General features: G+C 47.2%; 1 protein-coding gene across 8 annotated transcripts in view; it reads left to right on the plus strand.

Moving 5' to 3' along the window:
- Positions 1-15,594, plus strand: part of NPHP4 (nephrocystin 4) — a 184,115-nt gene that overhangs the window by 10,571 nt on the left and 157,950 nt on the right. For 7 of the 8 annotated variants that reach the window (XM_077151501.1, XM_077151505.1, XM_077151504.1 and 4 more), the window contains exons 2-3: positions 2,777-2,949; positions 13,983-14,135. In XM_077151501.1, the coding sequence (XP_077007616.1) occupies positions 2,815-2,949; positions 13,983-14,135 (288 nt within the window). In that variant the 5' untranslated portion in view covers positions 2,777-2,814. Of the gene's footprint in view, positions 1-2,776; positions 2,950-13,982; positions 14,136-15,594 lie in introns of those variants that run through there. The other variant, XM_077151506.1, reaches the window with a different exon arrangement.

Consider the following 15,594-nt stretch of genomic DNA (forward strand, 5'->3'; position numbering starts at 1 on the left):
TGCACTGAGGGCAACAGGGCAGGACGGGGTTCAGACAACCTAGGGGAAATTGTAGAAGGGGCAGCTGCAGAGGGGGTCAGCTGCAGAGAGGGGACTGCAGAGGGGGCAGCTGCAGCGGGGTAGCTGTAGATCCCAGAGGGGCATCCCCTCTGTTTGGCAGGGACATCCTCTCTAGAAACATCCCTCTCTGGCCATTATCACATTCATTATACATGAATAAGCCTCCCAATTTTATAATGTAAGTCAACAGGAAAATAACATTTCTCTGATAAAAAAGTGCTTGAGGGTCAATTTTTACTGAAACTTGAGTTGGATTTTGTGACTATTGAATTGGGAGGCCCAGCCAGGCGCCAAGGACACGGGGTTGAGACGCCTGCTGCAAAGAGTGGGTGAGTGTGGGCAGCTGCCCAGCCCAGAGGCCTCCAAGTATATTTTGCCAAGCAAAGAAAAAACAATTTAGCAAGAAGAGTGAGATTTTATGCATTTTTGCAAATCTCTTTGATGTCTGGCTTAACGGAAGTTAGCTGGATCTCTCGTTCCCTGTGTTCAGTCTGTTGTGAGGTGGGGCAGTGGTTGAACTATATGAAGAAAATCCAGCCTCATGCTGGAGGGGGAAGAGGACTTCAGATAATTGTGGATATCCTTTGATACTTCATCAAAATCCCACATGAGGTAGTTTCGTAAAGGGTTGTTGAAGTCAGAATAATGAATTTTTCGTACTGTTATGTGGAAATCCTTTGGTCTGTCTTGCACTTTGGATGGATCTTTTTATGCCGGCATGATTTTGTGTTATTATGCATCATTCACTTGGGAAATATTGGTTCACAGAGGTGTGCAATATCGACACATTTAGTTGTACAATTAAAAAAATCACACTCGTTACCATCACCACCCATCGCATCAGAAAAGTCTTTTAGGAACTAAGACACTGTCAGGCTCATGGTGAAGGATACAGATTTTCTCGATTCCAATATTTGCTTGAAAGCTCAATTTTTATTACAGTTGTTTTCCTTGAAGTGACTCACGTTTCAGAAAATACCTGCCAAGTACTCAAATCCAAATAACCATAGTTTGCCAGTTGTTCTTTTTGGTAGAGATGGTATTCCGCGGAAAAAGTGGCTCATTGAACTGGCAACCCAAACATTCCACCAGCGCTTTTCCCCATGGCGCCCTGGTGCCATGGTATACGGTGGACATGCTTTATGGACACGTCCCATCTCATGCCACAGAGTATTAAAAATATGACACTTGAGGTTTGAGTTGTAATAAAGTTAGTAGTTTTTACAGCTTCACCAAGGACTTTTTAAAAAAATATTTTTATTGTATACAACAAATATACAAACAAACATTCTGTACACAGTGTACAACCAGTGACTCACAGCATCATCACATGGTTGTGTTCATCACCATGATCATTGTTTTGAACATTTGCATCTCTCCAGCAAAAGAAATAAAAAAGGAGAAACTCATACATGTCATACCCCTTATTCCTCCCTCTCATTGACCACTAGTATTTCAATGTACCTAATTTATTTTAACCTTTGTTCTATTATTTGTTTATTTTTTTATCCATATTTTTTTACTCATCTGACCAAAGACTAAATTGTTAAGTGAAACCAATATAGTGTTTTGTTTTGTGTGTGACTGGGCCAGGAATCGAACCTGAGCATTCTATCGCTGAACCACCCATGTGCCCTTTATTTTTATTTTTTGAAACCAATGTAGTTTTTACTGTGAGTGGGGAGGAACCCGCCGACCACTGGTCTGACCTGTTGCCCCGCCTCGATTGGTGTGAGGCCCTTGAACCCACCCTGCTTTTGGTTCATCAGTGCGAATGTCAACACCGTGAAAGAGGCAGATACTTTATGGGTGTTCTGAAAATAGTTTTGACCTTGTGGACCCTTGACAATATTGGGGAGCCCCTGGTGTCTGGGTTCCCTCTTAAGGAGTTGTCATCTTGGGAGACCACGCCCCTGCTTTTTCTCCTTGTTTGTCATTCTGGTGTACAAAATTCAGCCTCTTAGGAGGATCTGAAGATTCTGTGTTGACTGAAAAGAAGTCCAGAGGAGGTTGTCAGATCCCTGCTGGCTGGAGGTGACCTGAGGCAGGTCACTTAGAAGCTGGAAACACCCAAAACCTGTCTTATACTGGCTTTAGCAAGAGGCTTTGGTCATACAGCTGAACTGTCCTGGAGTGACTGGCTTTAAGTCCCCTCGAGCCAGGGACCCCGGGCCTCCCATTACTCTGCTTGCATGCCCAAGGCTGCACTTGCCACAGACCTGGCTGCTTCCTCTGATAATCTCTGCTCCAAGGCTGCTCAGAAGAACTGGCTGAGATATGTGTCTCATGGCTCTGATTGGGTCAGGCCTCCAGGCTGCCTCCAAGGCAGCCCCATGCTCTCTCACCCGGGGCCTGCTGCCCTGAGCAGTATCCCCTTACTCACCTGTACCAAGTGCCCCGCTGTAGCCCTGCCCACAACAGTGGTCACCTGGGCGAGGGTAGTTGTGCCCAGGAGGGCCACACTGGGCCAGTCTGCCCCTGAAAGGGGAAGGTGTAGGCTCTCTGCTTGAGATGGGCACATTTACCAGGGGTAGTAGCACAATGCCAGCCAGCAACACAGTTTCCTGTGCTGGGATTTGATGGGTGGGTTGGTGGAGGGTGGGTTTCAGAGAAGGAAGTTCCTCTGGGATTTGGTGGGAGATTGAAAACTTTCAGAGCTGCTCTGAGCACTGTAACTTTTACAACTTTTAAATGTATTTGACCGCGAATGGTGCAGGTTATCCCGGATGCCTGAGTGACCCTCGGACCGGCAGAATGAGTGACTGGCACAAGATATTCGCCCAAAATGTGCTCGTCCCTCCCCACCCACAGAGAGGGCGCCAGCTTTCAAAGGAGTCCACAGCGTTTCAGTGTGTCCTGAAGTGGCTTGATGGGCCGCTAACTAAGCAGGTAAAGACATTTGCTATTTATTGTCAAATGTGTGTTGTTCCTGCTCTCAGCTGAGATGGGGTTTCCAGTTAGCATATTGATTTTCACTCATTTTCTTGAGTCTGCAGTGCTGTACCCATTACCTGGGCTTTGGTGCTATTCCCAGGCAAAATGGTCCATCAGCAAAGAGAATATACCATTCAGCAGTCTGCTCAGCACTTTTCACCCTCTGGAAGAGTTCCTTTTGGCTCACAGTGGAGCCACTTAAAGACAGGTGATCTGATTTCTGGGATTTTTTCCCAAGCCGGGCTGTTTGCAAGAGGTAGCCTTGTGCGTGGGCTGGGCATGGTGCCTTCAGCCTGCTGCTCTGCCTGCTCTGCCTGCGGTGTGACAGAGCCTGGGTGCCTGTATGTGCTCCAGCCTCTTGCACACTCAGTCCCACGCTCTGTGTGTGTGCCTCCTTCTGTGACCTTCAGCCAGTGGGGAGTCTGTGGCAGGGGCTGGTGCTTCCCCCCAACCAGCCCCAGTGCCCCCACTGTGTGGGGTGGTCTGATGGGCCACGGTGGCCTGTGGGGGTGTACAGGAAGGACCCAGCACTGTTGGTGTAAACAAACCGTTTCCCCTGGCTGGTAGGACTGTACCATCCTCTGCAGCGAGTGGCGCGATATTCAGGTGTGCACAGAGGGGCCAGGCGTGGGCCCTGGGTGTGGCGCTGTGCGCTGCTCCTCCCACACCTTCCGACGGGCGCCTACTGCGTGTTTGCCAGTGTGAGGGGCTGCAGCGGCCGCTGCTTCCATCCCCTTCCTTCTGAGCCTCTCCCTGTGTGGACTCGCTTTCTTCCCACAGCGGCCCTGTGAGTGGGCGCAGCCTTCTAAAACCGAGACATGTGAAGTTGGGTGCCTAGGTGACAGCTTGAGCCGGCCGACTGGGATTCCAGCCCAGGTAGATGGGCTCCAGCGGTCCACTTGCCTTCCAGGAGCTCATGAGATCTTCTGCAGCAGCTGACTGTTTTCTAGGAATTTTACAAAGGGAATTTTATTTATTTTCCCATTTTACTTTTATTTTATTTATTTTGCAAAAGTACTTTGTTTACACAGTTCAGAATTGAAAGGGGTACACAGGAGAGAGTGTCAGCCCACACTGTTACCTTGGCCTCTGGGCTCCCACTCTGGGGACAACCAGTATCACCCAGTTTTGGCATAATTTTTTGGAAATTTCTAGGCAAAACAGAAGCAAATGCATAAAAATGTATGTATATTTTCCTTTATACAATTGGTAGGTTACAATTTTCTGTTCTGTGCTTTGTTTTTTTTCTTTTATTCTCAACACCAAGTCTTACTGACTGCTCATGTCAGGTCATGGTGAGAGTGTAGAGCATTGCATGGCGTGGGGGCACCATCCTTTATGTAGCCAGCCTCCTCTTGTGAGCGCTTGGTCTTCTTCCTGTTGTTTGCTATTGCAGACACTGCTGTGAAGCATGACTTCATCTTCATGGGTACATTTTCTCATTTTCTATGGGTACACACACTTCTGTAGGATAATTCCTAGAAGTAGAGTTCCTGGTCAAAAGTCATATGTCAAAAGTTATTTAAGACCCAAATCTATGTTATTTACAAAAAAATGACACTTTAAACACAAAGACATAAGCAGGTTGCAAGTAAAAGGACAAACAGAGGGACACCATACCAATAGTAAGCAAAGGAAAGCTGATGTGGCTGCAGTGATGTTGAATAAAGTTGATTTCCGGGTGCCACAGATCCCCAGAGGTGACGGGAAGGTCGGCTGACGCAGCGCACAAGGCAGCCCTGGCTGTGTGTGCCCATGTCGGGTCCCCAGCCCACCCCCAGCTCCACGAGCTGCTGGGCCCTCAGCACTCAGCATGTAGCCGTGCCCGCAGCTAGGGTTCATTTCAGCGAACGGTCACTGAAGAGAGAAGACTTAGGGCACGGTCTGGGCGAAACCAGGCACAAGCGCCCGAGGGTCCTCTGGCATGGAGTCAACAGGATGTGTTAATTCCTGAGCGATGGGTGTGATGTGTCGGTCAGGGAGGCCCGCTAGAGATTCGGTGCCCAGGGTTTCTATGGGGGCTGGTCACCTCTGCTTGGCATATGCCAAAATTCCAGGCTCCCAGAAGAAAGTAGGCATTCAGCATAAAGCACCTTACCAGTCATGGTGGTGGGAACCCTCCTGAAAGCCGATGCCCAGCCCAGGCGGGGGCTAAGGTGTGAGCCAGCCTCCCGAGCATGGCAGTCAGCCTGCCGGGCTAACTCATCTTAACAGGACCAAGAAACAATGTTCCCAGAGACATGTGAAGCAGAATTGGATAGAACTAAAGGGCACTGAAGGCTTTTGATTCTCCTTTCTCAGTCATACAACAGATACCAACATCACAAGGATTGAGATTTGAACGACATCATCAGCCAAGCTGACCTAATTAACATTTCCAGAACCCTTCATCTAGCAAACACAGACACACATTCTTTAGTGCACATGGAACTTTCACCAAGATAGACTGTGTGCTGGCCTAGAAGATAAGTCCCAGTAAGTTTAAAAGGACTGCGATTATGAAGAATGTTATAGTATTCAATTAGAAATCAGTAGCAGTATACCTAGAAAATCCTCAAATAGTAGGAACCTAAATAAGACCCAACTAAATAACCATGGGTCAAAGAATTCATAGGGGAAATTAGAAAATAATTTGAACCAAGTAACAGAAGGACATATCAAAATCTTGAGATGTGGCTGAAGTCCTTTGAGGGAAACTGATCTGTGACTATTAGAAAAGAAGAAAGATATAAAATGAGTGACCTCTGCTTCCTCCTTAAGAACTTAGAAAAATGAGCAGTATATAGAAGAAAGGAAATAGAATATGAGCAGAAATTAATGAAAATATAAAACAAATAAGAGAGAAAATCAACAAAGCCAGAAGTTGTTTTTTTTTGAAAAGATTAATAAAGTGATAACCACTCCTAGCAGTTAAACAACTTAAAAAAGAGAAAACATAGATTACTAACATCATAAGTGGAAAATGGAGCATCACCCTATAAACCAATAGATATTGAAAAGAAAAGGGATATTATGAACAACTTGTATGCTAATAAATTTGATAACTTTCAGGTGATAGGCAAATCCCTTGAAAAAGACAACTTCCCAAAACTGACATTAGAGATAAGAAATTTGAATAGCCCTATAGTGGTTAAAGAACTTGAATTTAACCACCTTCCCACGAAACTCCAGGTCCAGATGATTTCACTGTTGAATTCCATGTAATGATGCCAGTTCTGGACAAACTCTTTCGAAAAGTAGAAGAGGGAGGACTGCTTTTCAACCTGTTTTTTTTTTTTTTTTTTTTTTAATTTTTTTATTAATCAAAAAAAAGAAAAGAAATTAACACAACATTTAGAAATCATTCCATTCTACAAATGCACTCAGTAATTCTTAGTATCATCACATAGATGTATGATCATCATTTCTTAGTACATTTGCATCGATTTAGGAAAAGAACTAGCAAAACAGCAGAAAAAAATATAGAATGTTAATATAGAGAAGAGAATTAAAATAATAATACTAATAATATATATATATATATATATAAAGGAAAAAGAAAAAAACAAAAACAAAAGATACAAACACACAAACAAACAAACAAAAAACCATATTTCAGGTGCAGCTTCATTCAGTGTTCCAACATAGTTACATTACACTTAGGTATTATTGTGCTGTCCATTTTTGAGTTTTTGTATCTAGTCCTGTTGCACAGTCTGTATCCCTTCAGCTCCAATTACCCATTATCTTACCCTGTTTCTAACTCCTGCTGGTCTCTGTTACCAATGATATATTCCAAGCTGATTCTCAAATGTCGGTTCACATCAGTGGGACCTTACAGTATTTGTCCTTTAGTTTTGGGCTAGACTCACTCAGCATAATGTTCTCTAGGTCCATCCATGTTATTACATGCTTCATAAGTTTAGTCTGTCTTAAAGCTGCATAATATTCCATCGTAGGTATACGCCACAGTTTGTTTAGCCACTCGTCTGTTGATGAACATTTTGGCTGTTTCCATCTCTTTGCAATTGTAGATAATGCTGCTATAAACACTGGTGTGCAAATGTCCGTCTGTGTCTTTGCCCTTAAGTCCCTTGAGTAGATACTTAGCAGTGGTATTGCTGGGTCGTAATCCATTCTGCCATTCTATGTCTTTTGATTGGGAAATTCAGTTCATTAACTTTTAGTATTATTACTGTTTGGATAATATTTTCCTCTACCATTTTGGCTTTTGTATTATATATATCATATCTGATTTTCCTTCTTTCTACACTTTACTCCATACCTCTCTCTTCTGTCTTTTCATATCTGACTCTAGTGCTCCCTTTAGTATTTCTTGCAGAGCTGGTCTCTTGGTCACAAATTCTCTCAGTGACTTTTTGTCTATAAATGTTTTAATTTCTCCTTCATTTTTGAAGGACAATTTTGCTGGATATAGGAGTCTTGGTTGGCAGTTTTTCTCTTTTAGTAATTTAAATATATCATCCCACTGTCTTCTAGCTTCCATGGTTTCTGCTGAGAAATCTACACATAGTCTTATTGGGTTTCCCTTGTATGTGACAGATTGTTTTTCTCTTGCTGCTTTCAAGATCCTCTCTTTCTCTTTGACCTCTGACATTCTAACTAGTAAGTGTCTTGGAGAACGCCTATTTGGGTCTATTTTCTTTGGGGTGCGCTGCACTTCTTGGATCTGTATATTTAGGTCTTTCATAAGAGTTGGGAAATTTTCAGTGATAATTTCTTCCATTAGTTTTTCTCCTCCTTTTCCCTTCTCTTCTCCTTCTGGGACACCCACAACACGTATATTTGTGCGCTTCATATTGTCATTCAGTTCCCTGATCCCCTGCTCAAGTTTTTCCATTCTTTTCCCTATAGTTTCTGTTTCTTTTTGGAATTCAGATGTTCCATCCTCCAGTTCACTAATTGTAGCTTCTGCCTCTTTAGATCTACCATTGTAGGTATCCATTGTTTTTTCCATTTTTTCTTCTTTGTCCTTCACTCCCATAAGTTCTGTGATTTGTTTTTTCAGATTTTCTATTTCTTCTTTTTGTTCAGCCCATGTCTTCTTCATGTCCTCCCTCAATTTATTGATTTGGTTTTTGAAGAATATTTCCATTTCTGTTCGTATATTCAGCATTAGTTGTCTCAGCTCCTGTATCTCATTTGAACTATTGGTTTGTTCCTTTGACTGGGCCATATCTTCAATTTTCCGAGCGTCATCCATTATTTTCTGCTGGTGTCTGAGCATTTGATCAGATTTCCCTGGATGTGTTACACAGCTGGTTGAAAGCTTTTTCTGTGAAATCTCTGGGCTCTGTTTTTCTTTTCCTGCCCAGTAGGTGGCGCTCGTGGTGCTTGTCTGTCTGCACTGCAGTCGGCCCGGGAAACCGCGCGTGGAGGTGGGGGTCGCTGGCCGCCGCGGCTTGGGAGAGTGCCGGTCTTAATTGCCCAGCTGGCCCGAAACGCCAAGCGTGACGGGAGGGCCCCGCTATCCAACGCTCCCAGTCAGGCCAGTGAGCCACGTGCGTGGAGGGGACCCCAGTCGCCAGCCGACCCGGCCGGGAAAACGCGCGCCCCTCGGGTAGCTCACCGCAGCAGATTCTCCCTGCCCGTTCAGCTGTTCCAGAATGGGGTACGCTGTCTTTTTGGTCTCTGTCGTGACTCCGGGAGCTGTTTCGTATTGTTTCTGTTTCTTTAGTTGCTTTTCTGGAGGAGGAACTAAGACCCGCGCGTCTTACTAAGCCGCCGTCTTCTCCGGAAGTCTTCAACCTGTTTTTTGAGGCCACTCTAACCTTGATAGCCAACCCATAAAAAGACATAACAAGAGCAGTATAGACCGACAGCCATCACAGACATTAACCCAAAAATCCTTCAGCTATCAGGAAATCAAATCCAGCAGTCTGTAAGGAGTTTGATCCGTCATGTCAAATGAGGTTTATCTCTGGAAGAGAAGTTGGTTTTACAGACAAAAATCAGTCAGAAGATTATCGTTTGAAAGAAGACAAAGTAGGAAATAGAAGATAAGAGCAGAACATTAAATTTAGATAGTCTTATGAGTTTGTTTTGTTCTGGCTGTTTTGAGAATTGATAGCTTTAGATGACAACAGACCTCTTTGTAAAAGGTGTTGGACTAAGAATACTACCTGCAGATTTTCTTAAAACTTTTTAACTGTATAATATAACATATATACAAAGCAAAGAAAGAAAAAAGCAATAGTTTTCAAAGTACTTTTCAACAAGGAGTTACAGGACAGATCCCAGGGTTTGATATGGGCTACTGTATGATCCTCTCAGATTTTTCCTTCTAACTGCTTGAGAATATAGGAGGCTAGAAGGAATAAATATTTTTTTTATCATCACAATCGACTTTTTTTTGTGAAAAATAACATATATACAAAAAAGCAATACATTTCAAAGCACAGCACCACAATTACTTGTAGGACATATTTCAGAGTTTGGCATGGTTTACAGTTCCAAAACTTTAAGTTTTTACTTCTAGCTGCTCTAAGATACTAGAGACTTAAAAGAGGTATCAATTTAGTGATTCAGCAATCATATTTCTTTGTTAAATCCTATCTTCTCGGTATAACTCCACCATCACCTTTGCTCTTTCTACCCTTTCTTTAAGGGTGTTTGGGCTATGGGTATTCTAACTTTTTCATGTTGGAAGGGTCTGTCACTAATATGGGGTAGGGAGATGGAACTATCTATGTCCTGGAGAGGCTGGGCCTCTAGGTTTCAGGAATTACCTGGTCCAGGGACCCATCTGGAGGTTGTAGGTTTCTGGAAAGTTACTCTAGTGCATGGAACCCTTGTGGAATGTTATAATATTGCCCTAGGTGTTCTTTAGGATTGGCTGGAATGGTCCTGGTTGGGATTTGGTAAGTTATGATAGGTAGCAGTGGCTAACTGGACACGTTCTTCCACATCGTCGCATGCCTCATGACTTTGTTCCTTTTTGTAGCAGCACAATAGCCGAGCATATGTACACACCATCGTTCACCAATCTACTTCTCCATCAGTGTATCCTTCAGCCACCTGCATTCATCACACATCATGTATAGTGCCCAAAGTCCACAGTCCACCAGCACTCTCAAATTTAGATCATTTCATCATTCCCAAGAGAAAGAAAACCAATACACACATCCTCATCAAATGGGAAATCTAAACCTCCTCTTAAGTCTTGTCCCTCCTCTCATTATTTACCTCTGCTATTGCTGTGGTAGTGCTGATGGTTTCCTTTTAAACATAGCCCATAGTATGCAATAGCAGTTTTCCCCCTGTACCCTAGACTTAAACACCCTTTGTACACCAATCATACCTTTGAAGTAGTTCTTGCAAGAACTAATTTATATTACTAGCTTTAGCCAGTGGGACACATAGTCTATACAACCCCTTTCAATCTTGTTAATCTTCAGTATGGTAATATTATTTATAGACTGACTAGAGAACTGCCTTAATTTCTACCTATTCCCTTACATTGGAGTTCAGCCTCATTAGCTAACGGTTCACTCATCTCTAGCTTCTATATATCTCCAGGTCCCCTATATTCTGTATTATAAACCCCCAATTTTACCTTTACCATGGTCTCAAAAATGGAATTGTACAGAATCTATCCTTTTGTGTCTGGCTTATTTCCCTCAGCATTATGTCCTCAAGGCTCATCCATCTTGTCATGTGCTTCAGGATGTCATTTCATCTTACTGCTGCATAATATTCCATCATATGTATATTCCACATTTTGTTAATCCATTTGTCTGTTGATTGGCATTTGGTTGGTTTCCATCTTTTGGCGATTGTGAATAATGCTGCTGTGAACATCAGTATGCAAGTGTTTGTATCATTGCTTTTAGCTCTTCTGGGTATATACCATGTAGTGCTATTGCTGGGTCATAGGGCACCTCGAAATTTAGTTTCCTAAGAAACTGCCATACAGTCTTCTGTAGTGGTTGCACCATTATACATTCCCACCAGCAGTGCACAAGTATCCCAGTTTCTCCACATCCTCTCCAACATTTGTAGTTTCCTGTTTGTTTAATAGCAGCCATTCTTATGGGTGTGAGGTGGTGTCTCATTGTAGTCTTGATCTGCATTTCCCTCATAGCCAGTGAAAATGAGCATGTCTTCATGTGCTATTGTGCCATCTGTATTTGCTCTTTAGAAAAATGCCTATTCATATCTTTAGCACATTTTATAATTGGGTTGTCTGTTCTTTTGTTGTTGACTTGTATGATTTCTTTATGTATATAGGATATCAAACCTTTGTCTAATATGTGATTTCCAAATATTTTCTCCCATTGAGTTGGCTGCCTCACCTTTTTGACAGTCTTTTGAGGTGCAGAAGCATTTGCAGGCTACCTGCAGATTTTGAACTCAGGAGTACTTTATTAATAACTTTGGGGTGTTTTCCTTAACTGTTGCAGTTATTTTTTTTGTTTAGTCTCATTTCACTGTGAAGATTGGTGGCATTTCCTTAATTTAGGATGATCATTTCATTTTAACTTGATCTGTTTTGGGTAATCAGTGTATATTTGGAACTGTGCAGGGGGCCATGGAGGTGGCTCTGCCCCATGGCTTATCTTCCTGGGGCTCTTGGTTCTGGGGGACTAAGGGGAGACGCCCCATTACACTATGGTCAGGGGACAAGTGGGATTGTGTGCGGAGCAGCTAGGGGCGGAGCACGCTGGGGCAGAGGGGCAGCCAGCTGTGACCGGAAAGGCCAGGGCTGGGGAGGCTTCATGAGGAGACAGTAGAGCTGAGTGTGGAGAACAACAGAACTTGCCAGGGGGACAAGGAGGTGGCATGAGGAGGGGGCATGCAGGCATGAGGGGGCCAGGGGGCCGGAAGGGGCTGGCAGGATGTAGCTGGAGCTGCGGGAAGACAGCCCCGGCTGGTGATTCCCTGCCTGAGAGCATGGTATGGGGGGCAGGAGGGGGCTGGGTGCCACGGACGCCGGTGGGGACCAGGACCCCAGGGAGGTGCCCTCCGGAGAGGTGCATGTCCCGAGCACCTGGAAGTGCACGGCCCGGGTCCCAACACTGCGGATGGAGTGGGGATCCCACTGTTCAGGCTCCTGCTTCCTGGAGACCACCTTCTGGCCAGGGGGTGACCGGAGATCTTGGAACTGGAGACTTGGAGATATGGAACAAGCAGCCAGAAGAGTGCCCCTGCCTGGGGCCTGGAAGCTGTGGGCTGCGGCAGAGGGAGCGAACCCTGCAGCTTTGGGGTGGGGTGGCTGGGGTGCAGGCAGAGGGCTTTGGGCGTAGCACATGTGAGGGGTGCTGGGGGGAGTGGGCGTGGAAGAGAGGGTTGGGCGGCCAGGCGGGTAGAGAGAGTGAGGCCTGGGAGTGGAGGCTCACACACTCCCAGAAAGGCAAGTTGGATGGTTGCAACTGCCCTGGCCTCTCCCCCAGATGTGCTCTTCCCCCATCTTCCCCATCTCTGGACATGGCGCCGCCTTTCTCAGTTGCTCTGGCCCAAACCTTTGCAGTCATTGTTCCCGCGGGACATGACTGCCCGGCCCAGCCCTGGCAGACTGAGATAGCCGTGCCCGGCTCTCCACCTCCTCTCGCAGCCCCCACTCACCACCAAGGTCAGCGGCTCCTCCTTGAAAGTATAGCCTGGGTCTGCTCACCTCTCACCAGCACCTGGGTGATGGTTGCAGCTTCCACTGGGTCTCCTGCCTCCACTCTTGGCCTCCAAATCCTGGTTTCCACGTGGCAGCCTGAGCAGTTTTCTGAGCTCCTGAATCAGATTGTGATGCTTCTGCTCAGAACCTTTCCCTGGCTTCTCATCTCCTTTGGATTGAAAGCCAGGCTCCTCCCCTCAACACCCGCTGTGGGGGCCACACCAGCCGCCCCTCATTCCTCCCCCACCCCTCGCCCAGCACCCTGCAGCCATGCGGGCTTTCTTGCCCCGTCCCTGAGTGCCTAAGCTCCCTTCTACCCCAGGGCCTTTGCTTTCACTGCACCTTCTGCCTGGTTGCCAGATACTCTCAGGGATCCTTCCCTTCCTTGAGTTCTCAGCTCAGAGGGTGCCTTCTTGGAGCACCTTCCCCAGCTGCCCATCTAAAATGAAGTAGCCTCCCCACCTGCCTCTCCCTTATTTCTCTTCATTTAAGCCCCATGAGGATACAGGTGATCTGCTTTGTTCCCTATTTTATCAGTCCTGTGCCTGGAACAGTGCCTGGCACAGACTAGATACTTAATTCTTGCTTGTGAATGAAAGAAAACAGAGGACTTTTCGTCCTGGGGGACAGACTGCAAGATCTCGTTACTGCCCGTGGTAGCCAGAAGCAAAAGAGCTTGAAAGACCAGAACCAGAAACTTACCGTGTACCATGAAGCTGTGGGAAAAGGGCTTTGCAATTTAGTCTCTGGGTGCTTTGGTTTATATTTATAGCTCTGATTTCAGACCTCAGAAATTCTCCAAATAATTCTGGCAGGTTGAAGGATTTAGAGTTTCTGATCATATAAAGGAAGGACCTATTTGGTGGTAAATGACCAAAAACCCATCCAAAATGGCTTAAGCTAAGAGAGAATTTATTAACTACATAACAGACAAATCTACAAGTAGGACAAACTTCTAATGTGGTTTGATCCAGAGTCATGATGAGGCCTGGGCTTCTCTGTGTCTCTCAGCTCTGCATGGTAACAGCATGGCCGCAGCAGCTCTGGCCCTGCATCCTGACAGGCACTTTGGTCTCAGCAGCCCTGAGCTTTCTTGTGTCTCACTGACCCTGAGCAAGCCTTAGGGTTATGTGGGTGCTGGGGGGTTCAGTACTCTGATGGGCTGGGCCCATCTCTTACTGGGGAGGGCTGGGCACTTTGATTTGTAAACCCATGAAGGCCGGTGGCTGTGGGGAGAGGTAGTCCCCCAAAGGAAATTGGGGTGTTGATACCTTCATAGCAGGGATGGATGCTGAGTGGTTCGGTGTCTATGAGAATATTCCGTCTAGTGACTGTGGGGTGCATGCCTCTGAGGACTCACGGGTGACCCCCTGTTTCCCAGGGAACGCTGGAGGGGCTGTCGGAGGCCGACTACCACCTGCGAGTGTCTCTCTTTGATGTCACCTACCGACACTTCTTTGGGAGAACATGGAAGACCACAGTGAAGCCAGTCAAGCAGCTCTCGAGGCAGCCACCCAGGATTGTTTTCAACGAGGTGGGCCCAGGATGGCGGGGTGGGGCAGGGTGGCAGCATGGGGCATGCTGTACTGTGGAGTGTGGGCGTACAGGGGGCACCTGGCCTGTGGAGCCAAGGGCCTTGGCCCGGAGGGGATCGGCTTCTCTCAGACCCCATGGGAACATCAGGCCCAGTTTGCAGATCTCCTTTCAGCAGTGGACATTTATTTTCCCAACACATCCTATATGGAAGCCCAAGTGAGCAGTCAGAAGTGTGCTGCTCTGGGTGGGTGGTGGGTGGGGTAGGGTCCCCTGCCTGCTCATTGGGCAGGTGGTAGACCATTTGGGGTGGTCTGGGATTCACCTTCAGGGACCCTTGGGGTTCTTGGAACACAGTTTGAAAGCTACTCTCATCTGATTCTCTCACCTTTTCTTTATTCCCTTTAGTTTTCTCTTCTCTTTTTGAGAAGTGACTTGCCTGGGTGGCGGGTGGCGGGCACACCCCTGCCCCTGCCTCTAGCTGAGGCGGCTGGCGCCAGTGTGGTGGAGTCACACATCTTGCCCGCATAGCTGTGCCCTCCAGCCCTGCCTGTAGTTGCTTCCATGTCCACTGGGCCGCCCAGTTCCAGAAGTCTCCGCCAGCACCTGCTCTGTGTCAGCCGTGGTGCTGGGTGCAGGGTGGTGAGGGGCACAGGACGGGCGTGGCGCTCACCGTGTAGGCCTTTGACATGGCAAGAAGAGGCTCTTCACCAATGTCTGTGAACACTGGTGTTGTGGTGACAGGCCCAGCCTGTCCCCTCGTGGGGCGGCCTTTGGGCGTGGGTGGCTTTGAGTTGATGCTTCTTGTGCATAGAGGAAGGCCCCAGGCAGCCTGGGCCAGGCGATGAGGCAGGGCACCCGTCTTTACTAAGGGGTTGCTGCGGCCAGGCGCCCCTCCTCGCCATGCTGCCGGGAGCTGGACACCGCCACCCCGTGTGAAGGACCCGCCTGTGGGCCCGGAGGTGGGGCAGCCCCGGGTGCAGGTGGCAGGAGAGGCATCGGCAACTGCGCTGGGTGAGTCTGCCCCTCGCCGCGTCCCTCGCCGCGCCCCTCGCCTCGCCCCTCGCTGGCTGTGCCCCTCGCCGCCCTTAGCCGCGCCCCTAGTTACGCCCCTGCCGCCCTTAGCCGCGTGTTTCCCCCACCCTGCACTTGGGGCTCTGGTGGAGTCTGGCGGCACGGCACGTGGTGGGCTTTGCCCTGGAACCAGCTCTGGAATGCTTCGTGGTCACTGAGGATGAGTGTCCGGCCCGGCCCTGCCCCTTGTGTCAGCCCTAAAGGAGAGCGGTTAGGACTGGTCGGAATGGTGGACCCCTGAGTGGAGGGCCTCGACCCAGCCGGCCTCTCTGGAATAGAAGCTGCGTCATAAGACACGGTCTTCAGGGCCGACTTGTGGGGTGCTTTGTTCCTCCTGGGGGCGTCTGTTGCCTTGCATCTCCGCACCCCCATAGCTGTGGGTGCAT

This window comes from Tamandua tetradactyla, chromosome 2 (assembly GCF_023851605.1).
Source record: "Tamandua tetradactyla isolate mTamTet1 chromosome 2, mTamTet1.pri, whole genome shotgun sequence".
In the NCBI taxonomy this organism is placed as follows: domain Eukaryota; kingdom Metazoa; phylum Chordata; class Mammalia; order Pilosa; family Myrmecophagidae; genus Tamandua; species Tamandua tetradactyla.